The sequence below is a fragment of the Ochotona curzoniae genome, unplaced genomic scaffold (assembly GCF_017591425.1).
Source record: "Ochotona curzoniae isolate NIBS_2020 unplaced genomic scaffold, NIBS_Ocur_1.0 scaffold_2683, whole genome shotgun sequence".
NCBI classification, from domain to species: domain Eukaryota; kingdom Metazoa; phylum Chordata; class Mammalia; order Lagomorpha; family Ochotonidae; genus Ochotona; species Ochotona curzoniae.
The window spans coordinates 6,568,435-6,591,940 of record NW_024467100.1 but is presented as its reverse complement, the minus strand read 5'-3'; the positions used below and the strand labels follow the sequence as shown (position 1 = coordinate 6,591,940).

Below are 23,506 nucleotides of genomic sequence, written 5' to 3'. Positions count from 1 at the left end.
CACCCGCGTGGGAGACCCGGAAGAGGCTCCTGGCTTTGGATCGGCATAGCATCGACCCGTTGCAGCCACTTGGGGAGTGAATCATCGGACGGAAGATCTTCCTCTCTGTCTCTCCTCCTCTCTGTATATCCACCTTTCCAATGAAAAAATAATAAAAATAAATCTTTAACAAAAAAAAGAAAATTGAACTGGGAAACTGTTTCCTCAAGTTACACAGTGGTACTGCAGTTGGCTATCAAAGTGTTCATCAAAGTTATGTGGGAGCCAAGAAAAAGAAGAGCTTAAATAAAGACAACTCACAAGAAAGTAGAGAGTTGCAAGAAAATGGGACTTTACTGAAAAGAACACCTCCCCCTCTGTAGCCTGTAACCGAAGTGAATGAGTAAGCAGTCGGCTGAAGTCGGGCCAAAATAATTTAATTATTACTCAAAGACAAAGTTAGTGCAAAGAGAGGTATTTTGGGAATAGGAAGCGCCTCGTGGACACCCAGACCTGCACAAGGTCCAGACTGTGAAGTGGGTTCAGAACGAGGGTGCAGAAAGTCTTAGTTCAGACCCCAGGTTTGTTGCTCAAGGAAGTAAACAAATAACCAGTATTGAAAGGTCATTTTGGGGAAGTGAAAAATCACCCTGGGACAAGTTGAGTATGCCAGATTCCTTTGTAACAGCATTACCAAGCACTTGCCGCTTTTCCTCTTTTCCTTACAAGAACATACTGTTTGCGCAGGACTGTTCTTTCCAGTCTTAGGTGACTTCCAGAAACTTCAAAGTCTTTTGTCCCGTTTATTGATTTTTTTGAGTTTCTGGATCTTGCAAATAAAATACTGATTCTATTAGCTTCTTTTACAGAATAACCTGGGAGTGTTTTATGTATCCTAAAGCATTCCCGTTTCATTCTTCATGCGTCCTTCATCCTGAGAGTGAAACTGAGGCACAGAGCTTTGATCAGGTATGCAGGCGATGAAGACCAGCTTCCAGAACAAAGTAGAAACAGTCAAACCATAAACTCATCCAGACTTTGAGAAGGGACGTCAGCTTCCTGAAATAAATACTAGCTGTCTTTGTGTTCTGACATTAGTTTTTGTACTGCAGTCTTATCAGAGAATAAAATGTCCACAAGTCTGGACTCACATTATCCATTCCATCTGCTACACTGCAAAGATTGAAAGCTTACTAGTAGCTTTGTCTTGTGTCCAGGTCCATAGCAGAGTGTGTGAAATGCCTCACTTCCTTGTCCATTTCATAGTGTCCATGGAAGAAACGCCACCTGGAGGTCGATCCAAGAAGGGTGGAGGATCCAAGCAGGGTGGAGACATGTAGAGTGTCATGAGGAGTCTGGAGCCTGAGCCCAGGCTCAGTGTTTGAATTGATTCTTCCATGTTCCTTTAGAGAGTCCCTTTACCGAGTCTATGGTGTCAGCTCTCTGGAAGTGTCACACTGGCATAGACTGTGATGGGATTCGGTTCCTGTGGGTAAAACAGAATAAGTTTGTGAGTGGAGGGATGGAGCCCTGGCTTTATAGACAGATGGTCACTGGAAACAGCACTGCCTAGAAAAATGAAAGGGTCTTAGCAAACAAGTCTCAGAGTGACTCCTTTAGGATCTGTCCTTTGCTGAGGCAACACTTGGGCCCCACTTCTCTGTCCCACCTGGACAATGGGCTCAGCCTCTTCTGAGCAGAAGCAGGCTGTCTGGGAGACCGGCTCCCATGGACCTGAGGATGGGCATCCTGTCTCATGTCCATGTAACCTTCCTCATTCCCCTTCCCTTGCAAGGACGAATTTTGTTGTTGGTAAACATGGAGCGTAATCCAGAGAAGCCAAGAGAATTTTAAACTATTGATATTTTAAATCTGGCTAGAATGCTCCAAAGGTGGGGTGGGGGTGTGGAACCAGCAGGAGAGCAGGAGGCAGGGGAGAAGAGGGCCCTGGGAAAGATCTCTCACAGAGCAAGGAGAGTCAGAGAAAGAAGGAGAGGGAATGGGGGAATTTGGAGGTTTTAGTGTACAATGTGAAATAGAGTTTTTCATCGCAAGTAAATCATATTAATGATCTATGATTTTTTTATAGAAGTTTTAAAGTCAGATTTATATTTTAGTTCTCTCTCAGCAGGTCTGTTTTATCTAGGAAATCCACCCAGGCATATCTGAGCATGTGTGTCAAAGAGCTTTGAAGAAGAAGGCTAATGTAGACATCTTGGGCTCACTTTTGAATCGCTTTGTTTAGTAGAGTCTGTGTTAAATGAACATTTCAGCCCAGATGTATTCCTGCTCACTTAGTAAAGGAATGATTCCTGTCAGAAATATCTAATACATAGCAATTTTTCTGCAAGGGAGAAGTGAGTTTTTTGAGTTGTACATATCTCTGGGGACCCTTATGCAAGCCCCACCTCAAATATCCTCAGTCAATTGACTAGATGGAGTCATGATACAGGCCTTTTATAGAGCTCCCATGATGATTCAATTCTGCAGCTGGACTCAGAATTCCTGCAGCAATTTCTGGATTGAAGTGTGTCAGCATCACCTGGGGTATGTTTTTTCCTTTTTCTTCTTTTTTTTAAGTGTGTAGTTGCCTGGGTACTCACCACAGACACTGTGATTTAACCATGTCCTTTTAGGTGGAAGGCTCCAGGGGTCTTTGAGCAAGTATGGCAGCTAATTCTGGTGTGTTCCTTGGACGACTCTCAGAGCCAAAAGGGAGAGAGCCTTGGCTTTCCTTATGTCAGCAGGTGCAAAGGCTCTTTTACGGGAGCATGGCAAAGCTACAGGTACTGCTTGCTGTCTGATTGCTGTGGTCTACCTTTCCCAGTCTAGGACTGATCAAGTTGTTTGACTTTAACACCACAAAATAAAACCTTCCTCTTCGTCTTCTTATCCATTGATTCACATGCTGCAGAGAAGAGACACAGAAAGATGCCTAACCTGAACAGACTCTGGCACAGGATCTGAGGCAGCCACATAAATGGTGGTACAGGGGTCCTGGGTTGGTAGGGTCTCAGGTGTCTTCTCAGGAGGCTATAACAGAAGCAAAGAAAGAAGATTAGCTGATCAGATGGATAATTCCCACCCTACTCTTCCATGAAGAAACAGATTCATGAAGACTTAAGTTAGAAAGCATCTCAGATTCAACTGGTTCAACTCTATCCCTGTATGAATTCTGCAGTGCCTCTGGAACTCAGTTCTGCTGTCTTTGCCTGAACTCCTCATGTGATGTCTTGGAGCCCAGAGCCTCCCAAGGTAGAGCTCTTTAGTGCTTTCCAAGTATTTTAAAATCTTCATCACAGAAAATCAAAATGATGCGGTTCTTCCAGGAGCAGCTAGATGGCCAGAATTTTAGCAGAATCAAATCTGTCATGCTCTCATGTCTCCCTCTACGTGAAGAGCTCATTCCAGCCGCTGGTCCTATTACTCACTCTAACTCTTGTCTTCACCTTTGTGCAACAACCATTCTGTATGTTCGACACAGTTTCTACTCACATTTGACAGAAGACCAGGAGGAAGCTCAGAAAGATCAAGTACTTTCCTAATGTACAAAGCAAGAAGTGCCACTGCCAGGAATCCCACCAATGTCCTTTAACTTAAAGAGCAGGCTATTTCCAGCACAATTCTTTGGTTACCTAAGCTTTTAGTGACCTATCCTGTACCTAAAATTCATCAGGTATTTAAAGATAATTCATACAGATAATTCAACAGTTTTCTTGTCCCTTAACTCCTGCAACAGATGATGAGATTCCAAGCTCTCTCCCTTTTTAACACATGGGCTGTGCTTTCAAGTCAGGCTGTGTATCCAGAGACAGTGAAAAGAAGTATTAGCCAATCAATAGTGTGTTGAAATGAAGATTTACTCGTGATAAGTTTTACTATTTCCATCTTGCACGAATACTGACTTTGTCAGTAATTTGTTCAAAATAACATCATCATATATTAGCTGAAAGTTTTTGAAAGTGCACCAGCACTGTGTGTGTGTGTGTGTGTGTGTGTGTGTGTGAGAGAGAGAGAGAGAGAGAGAGAGAGAGAGAGAGAGCGAGAGAGAGAATCATGACCCAAATGTCTGCTGGCTCATGACCCAAATGTCTGCATTAGCCAGAGTTGGGTTAGGCTGAAGGACTCATTCTAGGTTTCCCAATCTGCATTAGCAGAGTTGGGGTAGGCTGAAGGACTCATTCTAGGTTTCCCATATGAGTGAGAGGGACCCTCGTACTTGCACCATTACCTGCTGCCTCTCAGGGAAGTAGAGGAACTAGGACTTGAATCAGGCACTCAGATAACTTAGGTTGTTCATATAAAGTCAGCAAGTTTCATGTATTTCACAATACAGATTAAGGGCATAGTATTATTTTCTACCATACCTTCCCTTCTACCTGAGTTCCCTAACCATTGCCCTTCTTAATTTTTTCTTTTTAAGTTTTTACAATGAGATACTTTCAGTTCACTCTGCAATCACAGGTTAACATTCCATTAGGTAAAGAATTCAACAACTAGGAAGTAGGGGGAAAAACCCTGTTGTTTCTTGACAGTATAAATGAAGTCTATATCTATTAACAAAGGAAATTGTAAGTATGTGGGTAAGTCTAAGAGCATATTAATGTAGCAAAAAATAATAATATGTCTTGTCTGCTTAAGTACATGTAAAATTAAAACAAATCCCCAAATGTGCAGAAATCAGAAAGTAAAATAATAATGGGGTTAAAGTGCTGTCTAAGAATGAATAAATAATAAACTGTAAATCTATGATGCATTTTTAAATTTCAAGGACAGAGTAGAGAAGAGGCAATCAATTACTGACTGAAAAGATGGTATAATAAAAATAAAATGAAATACCACTCTCTCCCTAAACCCCTTAGTCTCAGCTGCAGTAATGATTTCTGAGAACATGTAAGGGGGGAAAATAAGGTCCATCTGACACATGCATTGTTATAGAATAACAAGAAGGAGGAGAATCCAAATGGCAGAATAGGGTAAGGACACGTTTAAATGGACTGACAAATATTAGCCAGTGTGAAGCAGAGAGGACACATTCCAGAAAATAGGAAAGGACAGAACAACAGCAGAGGGGTACCTGGAGACTGACAGACACAGGAAAGCAGCAGACACAATGGAGTGGTGTTGCAGTGACTGATACCCCAGCTGTGTTCAGCAAACGGCAATCTGAACTCCACCAGCAGCCAGAACTCCACCAGCAATAAGGTGGGAAGGGACATTTACCAGGAGCTCTGTAGGTGAACCCAGACAAATAACTGCCCATCCTGCTGATCTATGTGATTTGACCAGGAACAAGACAGAGAGGAAGATCCCAGATAGTCAGTACAGGAACAGGATGGATTTCACAGTCCAGTCTATCTCCTACAGCTGAATTCGGCGCCATTTTGTTGAAGGAGGCAAGGGCTATTGGGCAGGACTGCACATGCACTGAGCTGGGAGTGAACTCATTTCTGACTCAGCGAACTGCAACCATGTAGAATCCTACAGGTTCCACCCAAGACAGGTCCGGGTAGCTCTCAGACCTGATAGCCAGTGGATCAAGAACTCTTAGTAGTGGCATATCAGGTGACATTTTGTGCAGTGTGGAAAAGAACTTAAGGTAGCAGGGGACAACAGTGAAGCTGCGCATGTGCTGAGCTTGGCGAGAACTTACTGAGCTCAGTGCATTGCACTGGTCCCACAGGAAAATAATAATGACTTTGGCATTATATGGTCAAAGTAGGTCTGAGTGGCCCTCAGACCTAACAGCCCACAGGTTCTGCCAAGATCAGCACCACCAACAATGTAGCTATAAAGGACACCTGGTGTCTCCCTAATCATGGGACCTGCTCCAACTGGAAGTGGGAGAAAAGTTACAGGCAATAGTGCAGCCTCAGTATGGTATCATAGGAGGTGGAGACTGGTGAGCCAGGAGCTGGGGCTACAGAGACCATGGTGGAAATCGAATATAGGAACCCAGACCTGGAACTCGCTGGAGGGAGAGGCACAAGTGACTGCCAACAAAGAGTCATGTACCAACTGCAATAAGTAAAATCAAACTGTAGACCTGTGGGTGACACAGCTTAGAAACCTGCCCCAAGGAGAAGAATTTGCTAACCAGAAGTACAATGACCAAGAGCAAAAGAAGAGACAGAGGCACAATGAATATGACTGAAGACTCCCCTGCCAAGGAACAAAACCCTTTGCCAACTTCAGAGTTTATTGAGGAAGACATTGAGAAAATGGGGGATGCAGAAAACACTTGTTATAAAACTTCTTATCAACAACGAGAAGCACGTAAAGCAGGCATTCAAGGAATTTAAGGAATATCTCATACTTGAAATGAATGAAATGAAGGCTGATCTATCAGAAATGAAGAATACAGTGGAGCAAATCAAAACTACAGTGGAGAGTCTCCAAAATAGAAGGAAGGAGGCAGAAGAAAGAATCTCAAAGTTAGAAGCTATTTCCTGTCACCAGGAGGAAACAAACAAAAAGCTGGAAGCAGAGCTGGGTCAGGCCAAAAAAAAAAGTATTCAAGAATTGAGAGACTTTACTAAAAGGCCAAATATAAGAGTTGTGGGAGTCCCAGAAAGTGCAGAAATAAAAATTGGGTTTAAAACTGCATTTAATGAAATCATAAGGAAAATTTCCCTAACCTGGGAAATGAATTGGGAAACAGAATAAGGGTGGGGCACAGAACTCCCAACAGGGTTGACCAAAGGCGACATTCACCAAGACACAATGACACAATGCTAATCAAGCTCTCTTCAATCAAACAAAAGGAAAAGATTCTTCATGTGCACCTAAAAAAAAAAATCAACTGACATATAAAGGAATGCCAATTAAATTCACAGGAGACCTCTCAGAGGAAACTCTACAGGCCAGAAGAAGATGTGGTGACATATTCCAGATTCTAAAAGCAAAAACTTGTTGGGGCAGGATAACATATCCAGCAAAAGTTTCCTTTGGCTTTGAAAATGAAATAAATTTCTTCCACAATAAAGAAAAGTTACAAGAATATGCCTCTTTCAAACCTGCACTACAAATGATATTTAAAGATATTCTCTCAGCAGAGAAAAGGAATAGCGCCCACCAAAACCAAAAGCAAATGGGAAGAACATCTCAATAAAATAATAACGGAAGATTAAATCAATGAACAACCCATTGCCAAATTGACTGAACCAAGCTACCACTTATTTGTATTAACCCTGAATGTAAATGGCTTAAACGCATCAATCAAAAGTCTTGGATGAATAGACTGGATTAAAAATGAAAACCCATCTATTTGTTGCCTACAGGAGATACATTTCACCAACAAAGATCAGTGGAAACTGCGTCTCACAGATTTTTACTTTTTTTGTTAGTTTCATCTCTTTAAAACATTTTTCTTCTGATTAAATTCTTCAAAGAACCATAGATCATACAGAAGCATCATTTTCATCTAGAAGGTTTTTTATTTTCTTTTTCATTTCTTCAGCAACATATTAGGCATTCGGTATCATGTTACTTAACTTCACGGAGTTAAAAATTTATATTTTCCTGTCTGTTGTTGATTTTTGTATTTTGGCTTTTCATTTAAGAGGATGTGTAGTAACTGTGAAATGGAGACTATCCTATCCAGATGTGAGGATACAATGCAGCATGCATCTCTACTTCCAGACAAAGATGGACTCCCAGTGAAACTGTTTACTATATCTTGACAATAGGATGCTGGACTCTCTGCCATTGTCCATGCCTGCAATAATGAACATATGACTGTGTATGAAGAACTATACTATAGTAAAGATATAGAGGAACTCAGTGGTGAAGGAATTGGAGAGAGGCTAAGGGAAATGTCAAGGCCTATGGAACTGTATCATAAAATGATAATAATAAAAAGAAGTAAAATTGAAAAAAAAATAAAGAAGGCAACTTTTTTGAGTTGTCCATTGTTAGTATAAAAAAAGAAAAACAAGAAACCATACCTCATAGTGGATTGAATCATGGCATCCATGAAGAGGAAGGCGGAAACAAGACATGCCCGATGGGCTGAAGAGCTGCAAGAGGCAGAGGATTCTTCCCTAGAGCCTAAAAGGAGGGATTGGTCTTGCTAGCCTAACACTGAGTATGACTTCTGAGCTCCATAATGGTTAAAGAATAGATTGGTGATGGCAGCTCTAGGAAATTAACATGTATCTCGACTCATTTTGTGAGTTTAGTATTATCCTGTCAAAATCTCACAAAGACATTACATGAATTAGAGGCCAATTTAGTTCAAGATTGCAAGGTTTTTTAAAAAGCCCTAAAACAGTAGCATGTTAAAATCCAACAGTGTTGCAAAGGATCACTCAGTCTTCAATGCCAAGAATGTAAAGGTGGTTTAACTCTTGCAAATTGCAGTAGTTGGCAACAGTAGTAAAAATGAAGCACAGGATTATTTTTACAGTTGCTAAAAAAGTGTTGATAAAATTCAACATTAAGTAATGAGAAAATGCTTTAGCAAAATAGGAATAGAAGATACTTTTCCTTAACATGATAGAGAGGGTCACAATAAAAAACTTCAGCAAAATTCATACTTAGTGGTAGGGTATAAAAATTTGCTTTTTGATTTTGTGAGTGTATAAGGATGCCAGTTATCATCTCGTCCATTCACCACCATGTGGGGCTTCTCAGCCAGTAACACAGGACAAGCAAAAACATATGAAGCTACATGAATTGCAAACGAACACATAAAACTAACTTTATAAACAGATGGTATAGTTGTGTAGAGAGAATATCCAAATCAGCTGTAGATAAATGATGAGATCTTATAAATAAGTTCAGGAGATTTAGTGCTAATATGAAAATAATTGTCTTTCTAAATGTCCTAAAAAAGTAATAGGATGATAGTGTTTTCCAATGTCAAATTCAAGAGTTATGAACTATGTACAGGTCCTCATATGTAAAGCTACAAAATACAATTTTGACAAACTAAAGTTAATCTAAGTAAAGAAAAGGATATATTATGTTTTCTGAATTGAAAGACTCAATATTACAAAGATGTTTGTTTTCCTCAAAACAGTCTAAAAATTCTAGCAGGACTGAATGAGTGAGGACTTGACAAACTGATTCTAAAATACATATGAAAATACAAAAGACCCAAAGAGCCAAGAACTCCTGGAGAGAAGGACCAATGTAAATGTTAGTTTTTTTCAGATACTAAAATTCACAATATATCTGTAATGGAGACAGCATGACAAACAAATAAATATGTCAATGTGATAGCACAGAGATACACAGGAAAGTGGACACTTGAAGAATTATGAAAAAGATGATTCTGGGAGCTGGTACAATGACACGGAATGGCAATCCTCCACCCTATGGTGCTGGAATCCCATATGGGTGCTGCTTCATGTCCTGATCCAGCTCCCTGATTATGTCCTGGGAGTACATTGGAGGGTGGCCCAAGTCCTTGGGACCCTGTACCTATGTGGGATACCCAGAAGATCCTGTATCTTAGTTTCAGCTCAGCTTAGCTCTAGCTGTTGCACCATATGTGGAGTGAGTCAGCAGATGAAAGATCTCGCCTCTTTGTCCTCTCTCTCTGTAAAAAAATCTGATTTATCAAATGAAAATAAATATATCTTTGTTTAAAAAATGATTCTGCAGATAGGGTAAGGACAGTATTTTCAATTAATTGTCAATTGGATATTCACATGGAAAAACATGAATTTTGATACTTTTTACACTCTCAATCATACAACTTTTAGATGATGTAGTAAGGATCAATGTGACATAGCACACTAAGCACGTGCTATGTGGCGCTGGCATCCCATAGAAGCACTGGTATGTGACCCAGATGCGCCACTTCTGGTCCAGCTCCCTGGTAATGTGCCTAAGGAAAGCATCACAGGATGGCATAAGTATTTGGGCACCTGTACCTGTGTGGGAGACCTAGAATAAGATCCTGGCTCCTGACTTCAGGCTGGCCCACTCCCAGTCTTTGTGGCCCTTTGAAGAGTGAATCAGCAGATAGAAGATCTTTCTCTTTCTCTCTCTCTCTCTCTGCCTTTCAAACAAATCAAATGCATCTTACAAAAAAGACTATAGAATATTTTCATTAAGTAAGAAAAATGAAAGATTTCTCAAAGAAAACGGTAATAATAAAGGGAGAAGCCATATACTTATTAGAAACTTCTCTTTATGAATATATTAAGAAATTTCAAAAGCAACTCACAGATGGGTGCAGGTATTTCCTAGCTATGCAATTCATAAAGGTCTCATACTCAAAACCGAAAGCTTATACTTACCCGTTTAAAAATTATTAAACTCAACGGCAAATGGGTAAGAGCTTTAACGGACATTATAAGAAAATATTTTAATATGATGAAATAACAGATGAAAAGTTGTTGAACTTCATTAATAAATAGGGAGATGCAAAATAAAATCACATGAGAACATCCTACCAATAATACCAAGTTTTGGTTAGGATGCATAGCGAATTAACCCTTTGCATGTAGCTGATTGAAAAGTAAGTTTGTAGGCCCATTTTTAAAACGTTTATCCTTACCTAATCAGCTTGAAGCTATACATACTCTATGACTTGTCAGTTCTGCTTCTACTGTGTAGCAAAACTATAGAATTATATACAGTAAAATTATAAAAATATATGCGTGTGTCTAACAAGGACATGAATATGAATTTTCATATATACAACTTTAATAATTATCCCAAACTGGAAATATCCCAAATGCCTCTCAGTAGTCACCTGCAGGGGCTGGCACTGTGGCACAGTGAATAAAGCCACTATCTGTGGCACCAGAATCTCATATGGGTTCTGGTTTGAGTCCTGGTCCCACTTCCAATCTAGCTCCATGCTAATGTGCCTGGGAAAGCAGCATGGGATGGCCCATCTGCTTGGGCCCATGCAATTCACATGAGAAATCTGAAAGAGGCTTCTGGTCCCTGGCTTCAGATCAACCCAGCTCCAGTCCCTGCAGCAGATGATCTCCTTCTTTCTCTCTCTTTGTGTGTGTGTCGTTCAAATAAGATAGACACCTAAGTAAACCCTCGTATAGTCAAACACTGCTGATCTACAAAGCACTGAAAATGAACAAATTACATCCAAGTTCAAAAACATGGATGACTCTCATAAGGGTAATATTCAGCACAAGAAGCCAGATACGAGATGAAAATAAAAAAGAATTCCATTTTATAGTTAAAAAATAAAATGGAGAGAAACTGCAGTATATAGAAGTCAAGATTGTGCTCCTCCTTGGAGAGAAGAGAGGGAGTAAGGCTTGGGAGGCAGCACAGGAATTCTGGAGCTACTGCAACATTTTCTCTTAATCTGGATGGCAGTTACATTAATTGGAAGACTCCTTTTTTTTTTTGAAAGGTATCATTTCTTTCTGAAATAGATCTGTGAGTTCAATAAAATCTTACTAGGATTTTTCCTTTCTGTAGTACTTGACAAGCTGTAATACACATGAAAACACAAATGGATAAGAATAGTTTCAAGACCCTTGAAGACAAAAGAACTGACATTTACATGTTGTATTATTTTTGCACATATGTCATAACAAGTAGATAGCCAAACATTATAATAAAAATGAATTTTTATGTTAGCAAAAAATGATACCATAAATTCAAAAGTGCAAGAGTGAGAGCTTACTCTTCAAACACATGTTTAAATAAAGTTTGGTTTTTAGCAGGGGAAAATGGATTGTGTAATAAACCCTCCAGTCCACTAGAGAGCAGCATAGATAAAAGCTTTTTCTGAATCCAAGTCTTGGTGCTTGGAAATGCTCTTTTTTTGGTTGTCTGTTGCAATTTTACAAGGTACTTATCATAGCTATGTTTCGCTTCAAATCCTTTATTCTAGAATTCACTTCTCACATTCCAAATTGCCAGATTCTGACCTGTACATTCATCCAGAATTACTTTCATGTCTGAAAAGCTATATCCAGCATCAGTCCCTTAAGTCTTCCTATCCTTGCTTGCAACACATCCACTCCTCAATCTCATCATGTCTCCAGTTTCCCCATATTTCTTGTCTGTCTGATGACTGTCATCATTTTGCTGCCTTCCATCTCCAATTTGCACAGTAACTTCCATCTCTTCAGCCACACTGTACTCAGACATCTCAAGCTCCACTACCCCCTTCCTTATCCCCTTTGCACTTTGCAAGTACTTAAACATGAAGTTGGCAAACACACTACATGATGGGTTTGATGGCACGAAACTGTGGATGTCCAGGAAACAGCTGGAAAGACTCATACATCATGTGTTGGCGGCTTCCTCATTTTGTTCCTCAGAAGAAACACAAGCTTATTCAGTGTTTCCCAATATTTCAAATAATAAACAGTCCCTCATGACACTGAAGTTTTGAGAGTTTTAGTAGATCTCTTGGTCTGACTTCTCAAATTTCTTCTCTGGAACCTAAGCTGAACCATGAAAGTCAGACAGGTCAGGAACCCCCAAAAAAGCATGACTGATTTGTCCCAACGAAAGTATAAAACTTACACCTGGTTTTTGGACTTGTGCATAGATAGTAAGGCTCTTCTCTCCCGTTGTAGATTGATAATGGTTAGCTTTGCCTGGAAGAGAGAAACCTCAGTGGTTATCTTCAGTACGAATTCTGTGCTCAGTCATTTTGATCTCAACACCTTATTGAATAACCACTATTTCCAAGAGTACCATGGAAACAAATCCTGAAACAAATATGGAAACAAATATGCCCCCTTGCATATTTGACATTTAACATTGGGTTTAGTTTCTTGATCTCTGTTGGCCTAGTTCCTTATTTTTGAAACGGGACTTGAAATACCTGCCGCAAGGGTCTGTTGTGGTAATTGAACGAAATGCTAGTCGTAGACTGTTTAGAATAGTATCTGGCACACAGAAAAGGATCAAAATGTGTTAGATGCTATTTTCATTGATATTTCATTCAATTATTTTAATTTCCATTGCTTTATGTGTGGCACTGCTCTTCAAAAATGGCTGTAAGTTCTCTGGAGGTAGGCCTTGGTATTTACATCTGTTACACTCTCTAGCTAGTGGCACACTGCTTCACTCACAGCTTTCTCATCTTCCTGTATCTTGGGGACATGGTATATATCTGGAATGGTGCATTCGCAGAGAAGCATTGATCCACAAAGGACTATTTGGAAGATAAAATTACAAAGTTGCTCTATAACCCATCATCTGGAGACTTCTCAGAGTCTACATCTCTGGCAACTAGTAAGCTTGCACATTTTAAATTTTAGCCAGTTCAGATTTTTTTCTTTTTAAATGTTAAAAATAATCTGATGATAAAGTGCATTTAGAAGTGCATGATGTAAAAATTATGTTTCTCTACTAACCATCCCAATTTCATTCTCATAAGTAAGCACTTTGAAAGTTTGATCCAGCTCCTTCTTGGTGGTCTAGGAGAGGTAGCAGATATGGCCTGAATGCCTGCACCCCTCCACACATGTGGGGAACCTGGAGGAGGATCCTGGCTTCTGGCTTCAGGCTTCAGCCTGGCTCAGCTGGATCTCTCCACGCATGTGGAAGACCTGGAGGAGGAACCTGGCTTCTGGCTTCAGCCTGGCTTAGCCCCAGTAATTTTGGTCATCAGAGAGTGAATCAGAGATAAAAGATTCTCTCTCTTACTTTCTCTGTTTTTCTGTTTCTCACTCTGATTTTCTCTCTCTGTAGTTCTGGCTTTCAAATAAATATATACATTCTAAAAACAAAGTAGTGTGTGAATAGTGTCTAACACACTGGACAGTGTAGTTCAATGTGGCTCTTTTAAAAATAAAAGGAATACACATTAGTTCTGTGAAATAAACCCTTCAAGTTCAAATCTGTGAGTGTTCTCAAAGGTAGGATGATCTGTCTAGCACTCTATTAAGTGTTGCAATGGATTCAAATGAGTCAAGAACAGACTCCAGTCCTTAGAAACTTTTTTGGTCTTGCACATTATTTTGGGTCATTTAGGATAAGAGGGGACATCTGAAATGGTTAGACACATGAACAGGTGAGGCTGATGATTGTAGTTCTAAAGTACCATTACATCAAGGCAATGTAGTATCAGATTATTTCTCCCAGTGCAAGAGAAGGTTTTCAGGGGCTGGTTCAACTCAGTTCAAAATCAGCAATGTCTTGAGGCCCAATGGAAAAAGGACTGAGCTTCATGATTAGGGCATCTATATCCTAGCTTGTGTCATCCATCACATGTATGACATTGGGCAATTTCAGCTTAGTGAGGGTGTAGTCTGACTAACATCCTTCCAGATGAAGCATGAAAGTTGTGGCTTCAAGTACTTGAAATCTACTCTAGGTACTATTTCCAGTTGCTTCCAGAAAAAACCCCTGTTGACCATTGAACTTAAACCTTGGTGTTATAGCTCATTCATATTAAGAGGTGTGTGGGCATGTGTGTGTTGTGATCCATCCATCCTGAGAAGCCACCGTGTGCACTGCTTTCTATGGATTGATTCAGTCAACCCCTAGAGCAGCACTGCATGGAATGACATTACCTCACTTTGCAGATGACTGGGGAAAACATTTGGCCATATAGCTCATCAGTGGCGAAGTCTACATCTGAATAGAAATTTGACTAATGCTATAGCCAATGTTCTTAACCCTCACATTGCCAAGGAGTCTGTTTGAAAATCGTTAGAGTCAGGCCATATTCTAGAGTGGATACTCTTAGAAGCTGCTAATAGAATCTCTTGAATAAAGTTTTATGGATGGTATAGAAACTAAATATAGGTTTGAGGCAGAGTTTTGCATGTTACTGATGGACAAGGAATAGAGAATGGCTGGAAGTGACGATGGGCATGTGTGTTGGGGAAGAGGCTAAAGGACTGTAGGACGAGGAGGGCTATTCCCCTTAGGGAGCATCCAGGTGATGAGGGGACTGTCCTTGAGCACAGTGTGGTTGAGATCCCAGCAAATTTGATAGGAATGTGAATCAATCTATCTTCTCAACCTTGGTGTCTCAGTTTCCTTATAAGCCAAATGTGTTTGCTCCACCCCCATGCCCTTAGGCTCTCAATATAATTTCTATCTGAATCACAAACCCTTCCCTCTAGCTCCTCCCCAGCTCTTAGATGAAGGAAATGAGACAAAAGTAGGTAGCTGTGCTATGCTCTAGATTTTCTTATATAAGCGAAACCAACATCAGGGTGCTGAGATAAGGGCTTTTCTAAGAAGGTGGTGTGCAGACAACATTGCTCTACTTGAGAATGAGAGCAGTTATCAGTAAGGATCAAGTTCTATCTTCACTGTGTGAAGACAAGTCAGGGACCTGGCCTGGTTTGAGACAGGACATTCTGACTCCAGTGGCAGTTGAGAATAACCCATTTGGTCAGAGGGAGTTTTTCCCTGAGATATAGAATTAGAGGGTAATCTGGAGGACAAGGCATGAGGTACTTTCTCTAGGCATTTCAATTGCAAGGGAATCACTGAGTCTTAATGGTTTGGGGTTACCTTGATGAATCTTGTTTAAGAAAATCAAAGAATTTTTGGATTTTTGCTCCCTAATGAGTACTGTTAAGATTCTTCACCAGACCCCTCCACTAGTGGAGTGCTAGACATATTGAACTGACTCTATCTGTGCAATGCCACTGATATTAGATGCCTTTAGCTCTTCTCACTATTACCTTGGTCTAGTATAGGGGTTAAAGAAATATTGAATTAGAACAAATTAAGTGTGATCTTTAAGATATGGTTATTCATTTTTGAAAGGCAGTCTTATGCAGATATCCAAAATGGTTGACAGCAAGTTTATACTTGTGGGGTCAGAGCCCCTATTTACCATAGCAAGTCTGACATGAATTTCTTTACTGTTAGGAACCTACCTTTTTTTCTGAATAGTAGTATGATCACCTCGAGAGCCATGATGGCCACAACGACGCCCCCTAACAACAGTCCAATATATAGTCCCCATCGTCTTGTATCTGAAAAAAAGGTCAGAGGACAATTTCAAAAACACAGCAAGTTTAGAGACATTCTGCACACAAGTGGGAAGACTGAGTCCTGTGTTCTGGTTCTGGTTTCACTCCCCAGGGAGATATCTGTTGGCCAGCCCTAGGTCTTCCAAGACCTCCATATCTGTTTTCCTACCCTAATTTTGCTTAATGTTCTTGACTTTCGTATTCTTTACTTTCAATAATGCCATTTCTGGGCAATCCATTTATTTTCACCTCAACACCACTTTCAAATTAGCCTTCTCCTATCCTAAGTCAATCTCTCCACCTAGCTTCTCTCTATCTTTCAGTTTCTAACTTGTCTTGCATTCATGTTGGTGAAAAAGAATGTGAGGGCTCCACATGCTCTCTCTATGCTACTGTACAATTCTCATGAGACCCTGGGAGGAAGAAAGACCCACTTTTCTTTTGAAAAATAAATGTAATCATGCTATTATTGTTCTTTCATGCAAATAACTGTTGAACCCACCAGACCTGAACTTAGAGGAAAGTATGTAGCCTTTCCTGTCAATTATCTTCATGTTTAAAATTAACCAGGCTCACTCAGGTTGAAACACTGAGAGCCAATTTTTATTGCCTTCTCTCCTTCACTCACTTTACCAAGCCCCACTGAACCAGGAGCTCAATGAGAAACAGTGAATGAGATATCTTGCCCCAGTGGAGACATTCGACTTGATAATAGTAGATGATTATTATGTGCTTACAATGGGTCATTATTTTTAAGGCTTAGATACACACTAATGCACTCCAATCTCAAAAGAGTCCTACAACATGTAGTCAGTGCTCCCACGTTGTGGGTAAGGAAGTAGAGAGCTTCAAGAACCAGAGTTTGATCTAGGAGTAGGAACATAGGTGAATTCCAGAGACAGACTTCTCAGAGTCAGAAAGACACATGGATTTGGGAGTTACTCCCGGGTAAGGGATCCTGGAAGCCAATATGCAACACTACCATTCTAAGTGAAGCAATAGCATGCGGATTCTAAGTAGTATAATGCCAGATTATGTATTAATGTGTAGGAGTTATGGAAGTGGCTTCAAAAAGCTCATGGAAAAATGGAATGAAATGATAATATGAACTTTATCTAGTAAGGATAAACTTGAAGCTGTGATGACTACGCTGGGAAGAAGTTGAAAGGAAGGAAAAGGTAGATCACAAAGGAACAGAGTAATGGCCACAACACAATTCAGATATTTACAGAACTGACCAAAATATAGACTGAAATCTCACTTTGATGAAAGGCAGCCCATCTGGGTGGGATTCTATCTTAACTAACTGAAAGTTTTTTTCTAGGTTTCAAAAGATTCTTTTTCTAGTTAAGCTATGATTATATATTCTCTTTCCTAAATTAAAGAAGCTTTAATTTTGCCAGATAATAGTCTTGGTAAATGTATAATCAAATTAAAGAGTAAGAAGGGCCAGTGTGATGGCTCAATTGGCTAATTCTCCACCTTCAAGAGGGGCATCCTGTAAGAGTGCCAAATTATGTTCTGGCTGCTTCACGTCCCATCCAGCTTTCAGATTATGCTCTGGGGAAGCAGCAGAGGATATCTCAAAGCCTTGGGACCCTGCATCCACATGGGAGACTTGAAAGAAGCTCCTGACTCCTGGATTTGATCAGCTCAGCTTCAGCTGTTGCAGCCATTTGGGGAGTGAACCAATGGATGGAAGATCTCTATGTTTCCCTTTCTCTCTCACCCTTTTCCTCTAGAACTCTGCTTTTTGAATAAATAAACAAATAAAAGAAAAAAATACTGTTAGGAGGCAAGCAGAGAGATCTAAAATACTTTCAGATGAGAACAAAGCACGAGATTTGGGTGACTGTGGAGGCTGCTTGTGACCTTGATGAGGTGTTCTGTGAATGGTGCATGCTCTGACCACTCTGATTGGTTTATGGTGGCTGAATACCCACTGTACTTTGACATGTGGGCCTGAGAGGGAGACTGAACTGAGGCTTATAAGTCAATATCAAGGGCTCAGAAAAAATCTTTCAAATATAAGAATAAGCAGACCCATCAGCTGAAGCTGCCTTAGCGTTTCTTCAGTTCCTGGAATTGACCCCACAAATGTTATGGGAGGGGACTCTAAAATGTTCATGGAAGAATGGAATTAAACAACAGGTCTATTTTGGTGCCAAAATTTTTGAAACCCACGCTTAGTTTAATAATTAATAGTATAATTAATCCTCTTCCACAAACTTTTGGAAGAACCTTTTGTGGTAGCACTTACTCTTCTAGACTATTTCTGTTTTTAATCACATGAATTTTGGAAACTTCTAAAATATTGAATAATTTGAACTTCACTCATGAGCATTTGAAGATAAGTAATTCAACCATATTATCATTTTAAAAGATAATATTTCTCTCAAATTTCATTTAAGATTAAAAAAATGCAAAGGCAATACACAAACCAGGTAGGTAGACTGCTCGTCTGTGCATCCTCATCTGGAAAATGAGCGGAGTAGTTGTTTTGATGAAGCATCGTAGTAACACCCAGAACCTGCCCTGTGCTCCATAGGCATTAACGCTTTCTGCTGGACTCAGTTCCCCACCTCCTTGGGGGCCACAGCCCTTCTCGGGAGGCTTTCCTATTGCTTGACACATAACAGGTCTTCAGTAAATTCTATTGCTTGAGTGAGACAGTAAGATGAATTTGATTTCAGGTCCAAAGAAGTCTCTTGACTGATATCCAGAGAGGCGTCAGTGCTGTTCTGGCTTTTGCTGAAGACATAATTCCCCTCCCTGTGCAGCAGGCCCATGTTTTTCCATTCACAGTGCTCACCCACTTACTTGGTGCTCAAACGTGACTACGGTATATATATGGGAATCATGTGTCAGGCACTCCAGGCTTTAGGAACCAGCATAAACATGGGCAAAATACTACTTTTACAGCTTGTGGGGGTTAGGATGCTGGTGACTTCTACCTATCGTTTGTAGAGATAATTTCTTAGGGATTCTCTTGATCTGCCTACCCTACTCGGTGCTAACCTGAGTTCAAGGTTCAGTCCTTTCACCAGTTCCCACAAACAACAGAAAACAAGAGAAGCCTGCGCCAAGAACTCCGTGAGATGCTGTGCTGAAGGTGTCCAGGTCCCGGGGACAGAGTTCACTGTGTGCCAGGCAGTCCAAACCATCTACCAGGATCAGCTCTTCCCTTCCTCCTTTTCTGTATAAGCAACACCACCCACACCCTCAGGTCCTTGGCAGGTGGGGGGCCGAGGGAGGGTCTCACCTTCAGCCTGTAAGCACTCATCAAAGTACTCTCCTAAGACAAATACTGTTCTCTTCCAAAGAGGAATTCTAGTAGCAGCTTCTTGAATTGCCTAACATTTTGTTGCCTGATAAGGCATGGACTTCTCACCTAAAGAGTGCAGCTATTGTATCTTATTCTTAACTTGTAGCCCTATCCACTCATCCATCCCACACAATAGACTATATACTTTATTAACAAAATTAAATTAGAGGTCATTTGAATAGATATGGTAGAAGACTATCATATACCCTGTATGAAGAATAGTCTTAGGAAAAATGCAAATCTTAGGGGACTCCAGGTGAGAGGCGTGAGTCAAAGACAAGCAGCAAGGGCCTACTAGGTGTAAACTTTATAAGAAAAAAATGGAGCCAGGAGGAAAGCGTGTGTCTGTGCCCACAACACATCACATGCGCTCCTGTTTTCAAACCACCATTTCCTGGGGGCAGAAGCTCCGTTTCTTCTTCTTTTTTTTTTTTTTTTGTTCGGTCAGGTGCTGAGGTCTCGAGGGGACATTGTGCTTCATTCACAAAGAAAATTTGCCTGAAGCCTCTGGAACTACAGATTGGGACTTGTGCCCACTGGAATCTCCCAGAGGTGTCCGTTGATTGAGAACTCCTGTGAGACTTCCCAAGAATGCTTTACGTCAGACTCCACCCTATGGTCCTCTCCTCAATTGGTGGTGGTTTAAAGGGACAACTAAATATGTAGCCCCGCCTCCCTTAAAAAAAGAAAACACTCAAAACGCCAGAGGCCCTTCTCTACAAGTCTGTTGCCCTAGAAACATGAAAGCTTCCCTCCCTGTCCTCTGGTCTTCAAACCTCATTTTTAAAAGGGGAAAAAGAACTTGAGAAACAAATGCAGTTCACACCCAGGAGACACTGAGACGCTCACGTAACGGTCTGAGAGTACCGGATCTCTTTCCTGCCTTTCATGTGGTTCTGCCGGCATGGAACGCATCTCCTTGAAGTCGGCCATCTTTAAGAGATGTCTTCTTGTTGGTGGCGGTTTCCACTCAGAATTGGGGGTGGGGAAAGAATGCTCATGAGCTACGTACTCATTTAAGGTCTGGAACCATCCAAGTAAACATTTTTATGGTGTTCACAGCTTCAGAAAAAAAAAATCCATTACATCTGCCTTTATTGCCTTGTGTTACAGGGGCTACAGTCTGTAAGCTAGTACCATTTTTCTCTCATTCTTTCACAGTTACACAAGTCTTGTCCAGGCACATGGCGGCCCAACTAAACCATATTCCTCAAGTTCCCTTTAGCAGGTGTGACCACATGTGACAAGGCTCTGGATCTTGAGAAGTGCCCAGGTTCCATCCTTCCACCCTTGCTAAACTGCGAAGATGTGGAGTGAGGCTGCCCACCGTGCCTGGGACATTGGGGTGACTCTAACAATGGGAGCTCCCTGGTTGAGGAAACGGCTTTGTTGGCTTTGTTAGCAAGGGGGAGCCCCTAGAGCTGACTGGCAGGTGTCAACCTTTCCTTCCCCTGAGTTAACTCAGACTTGCTGAGCTGGCTTTTTGCTAATGTACTGAAAGAGGTCTCCTTTTCAAGATGAGCTTCCCGGGGCATTCCCTTCTAGTTGAATATGACAGGTTTTACATGAACTATCCTAGCACAGATACAAGTATTTCAGAACACTGCAATTAAGGACAACAGCAAGTCCCATACTGTCCAACATTGACCCACATCAACAATCTTCACATAACCCAGCCACAGCATTTTGCAGCATCCTAAGATTTGGATTTTGTAGTAAAGAAGCTTCATTGGTAAACACACTAATGTGTTTCTCACTGAAAACACCAAAATGGCAGTTGGAACAAGGATGACTATGTGACCAATGGCCTGGAAAAGGGACCTTTGAATGAAAAAAATTTCAAGAAAAAAAATATGTTTTTCTGTGGTTTAGCTTAAGTGAGTTGTGCCAAAGTGCTGACATCGCATTACATTTGGTCTCATCACATCATGAGGTTTTCATTAATGAAGACAATACATGTCCATAATCAGACAATAAATGTCTGATTATGTATTACAGACTCCAAGAAGCTCCTGGATCCAACCATTTCATCTGAAGACTAGTGATTCCCTTTAAGGTTCCTGGAGGCTGAGGGCCCTATGAAAGACGTCTGCTTCAGAGCCCCATGTGGTAGTCTAGTGGCTTAAATCCTCACCCTGCGTGCACAAGCATCACATATGGGCACCAGTTCATGTCCCGGCTGCTCCACTTCCCTTTCAGCTCCCTTCCTGATTGAGAAAGCAGTTAAGGATGACCCAAAGCCTTGGGAATCTGTCACATGTAGGAGACCCAGAAGAAGCTCCTGGCTTCCAATAAAAAATATATATATATATATATATATAAAGTCTGCTTCAGACTAACAACCAGTTCTTTTTTGGGGGGCTCATAATCTCTTGATGGGTTACTGTAACCAAGTTCCTCCACAACTAGCTTCTCTTTCTTTTCTGTTTTTTAAGATTCATTTTATTTTTATGAGAAAGTCAGGCATACAGAGAGGAGTAGACACAGAGAAGATCTTCTGTCCGTTGACTCACTCCCCAAGTGGCTGCAAGGTCTGGAGCTGCTCCAACCCAAAGCCAGGAGCCCCGAGCCTCTTCTGGGTCTTTCATGTGGATACAGGGTCCTAAAGCTTTGGGCTGACCTCGACTACTTTCCCAGGCCACAGCAGGGAGCTGGATGGGAAGTGGGGCTGCTGGAATTAGAATCAGCGTCCATATGGGATCTTGGTGTGTGTGCAACGAGGACTTTAGCTGCTGGACTACCATGCCAGGCCCCTAGCTTCTCTTTTTTTCTGCTTCTTTCCTACTTCAATCTATTCTCTCACCATCAAATTACTGATTTGAAATACAAAGTTGATGGGGTTATCTTATTTAAAACTGTTAGTCTCTATCACTTAAAGGATACTACAGAGCAATACCCTGCTAGCTCTGCTTTCCTTTTGCTTAAAAGTCTTTGTCATCTTGGACAATTGCTATTTCATGTCTCAACCCTAGTTTATATGATAATCTCCCTGATTCCTTGATAGGGTGATAATAATGTCCCCCTCTTTGTTACTTTGCTCACATTTCTGCTTTGCACCTGTCTCAGTGTTGTAATCTAGGATAATTAATCATTAAAAGAACTATCTCATTCCTAAGGACAAGAATCACGCTTTCTTTATACTTGGGTATAAGTAACAGCACTGAGCACCATACTAAAACATAAAACCTCAATAAATATCAAACTAAGGGCTGTGCCTTAAGAATTAGTGGTATTCATTTGCAAACACAAATAAGTGTAGTAAAAAAGCTCAGTAATTTAGACAACATGAGGAACTGGGAGGACATGTTGTAAAGTAGCTGTGTGATCTGGTTTACATATGGTGTGGTCTTCCATCCCCACAGGGCAGGGAATTTCTAGTTTTGTTCCAGGTTGAATTGTGTTTCCCCCAAATCCACAGATGGAAGTCTTCAGAATGTGGCCTGATTGGGAAATAGGGACTTCACAGAAGTAGACAAGTTAAAATGAAGCCATTAGGGTAGTGTTAGGAGCTTAACTGTGCCCCTTCCTCCAAACTAATAGGTTGAAGCTCTCACTTCCAGTAATTCAGAATGTGACTATATTTGGAGATAGAGATTTTTTTTTAGAATAAGTTAAGACTAGGTCACGAGGGTGGCCCTAATCTATTTTGACTGGTATCTTTATAAGAACAGGAAAGAAAAGGTCATGTGAACGCATGGTGAGAAGGCGGCACCTGCACGTCAGGGAGAGCGGGCTCAGGAGAAACAAAACCATCTAACACATTGATCTTGGACTTCTAACCTCCAAACTATTAGGCAATAAATTGTCTATTCCATCCACTTCTCAGTGCTTTGTGGTAACAATCCTAGCAGCTAATGCATCTTGGCAATCCTTTATTAGTAGTTTATTTTGTGTGTGACACACACAGAGAATTATTCATAAGCTTATCAATCTGGTAGAAACTTCACTAGCTCACCCTTTTCATCTTTAAGGTTATTAAACAGCCTTGAGGGATGGACACAGCTGCCTCATGGCATGGAGTTCTAATGATGGAGTTGATATTGTGACGGGCCTCTTCCCGTGGTGCTACATCACTGCCACTTCTTGTATCTTTATATCTCATAGCATAGTCGTCGTTCTGCCTCAAAGTCAGAAAATCTGCCTCACACCAGTGGATGCTTACTCCTCAAAGAGGCTTAGAAAAAGAGGGGAAGAACATCTTCACATGTTTCCTAGGACTGTCTTAAGTCATGTGCGCCTAGTATGAGCTTGTTAGTTCATCAAGGCTGGTGAAACCACATTAAGAAGCATGACAAGAGCTCTCCTCCTTCTAAGG

At 40.8% G+C, this 23,506-nt stretch overlaps 1 protein-coding gene across 1 annotated transcript in view; it reads right to left on the bottom strand.

Annotated features, from left to right (window-relative positions):
- Positions 1-399: 399 nt before the first annotated feature.
- SLAMF1 (signaling lymphocytic activation molecule family member 1) overlaps positions 400-23,506 on the bottom strand; it is a 37,043-nt gene continuing 13,936 nt past the window's right edge. The window contains exons 4-7 of the mRNA XM_041003195.1: positions 15,771-15,869; positions 12,445-12,518; positions 2,920-3,012; positions 400-1,465 (exon numbers count right to left, since the gene is read on the bottom strand). Of these exons, the coding sequence (XP_040859129.1) occupies positions 1,415-1,465; positions 2,920-3,012; positions 12,445-12,518; positions 15,771-15,869 (317 nt within the window). The 3' untranslated portion in view covers positions 400-1,414. The remainder of the gene's footprint in view (positions 1,466-2,919; positions 3,013-12,444; positions 12,519-15,770; positions 15,870-23,506) is intronic.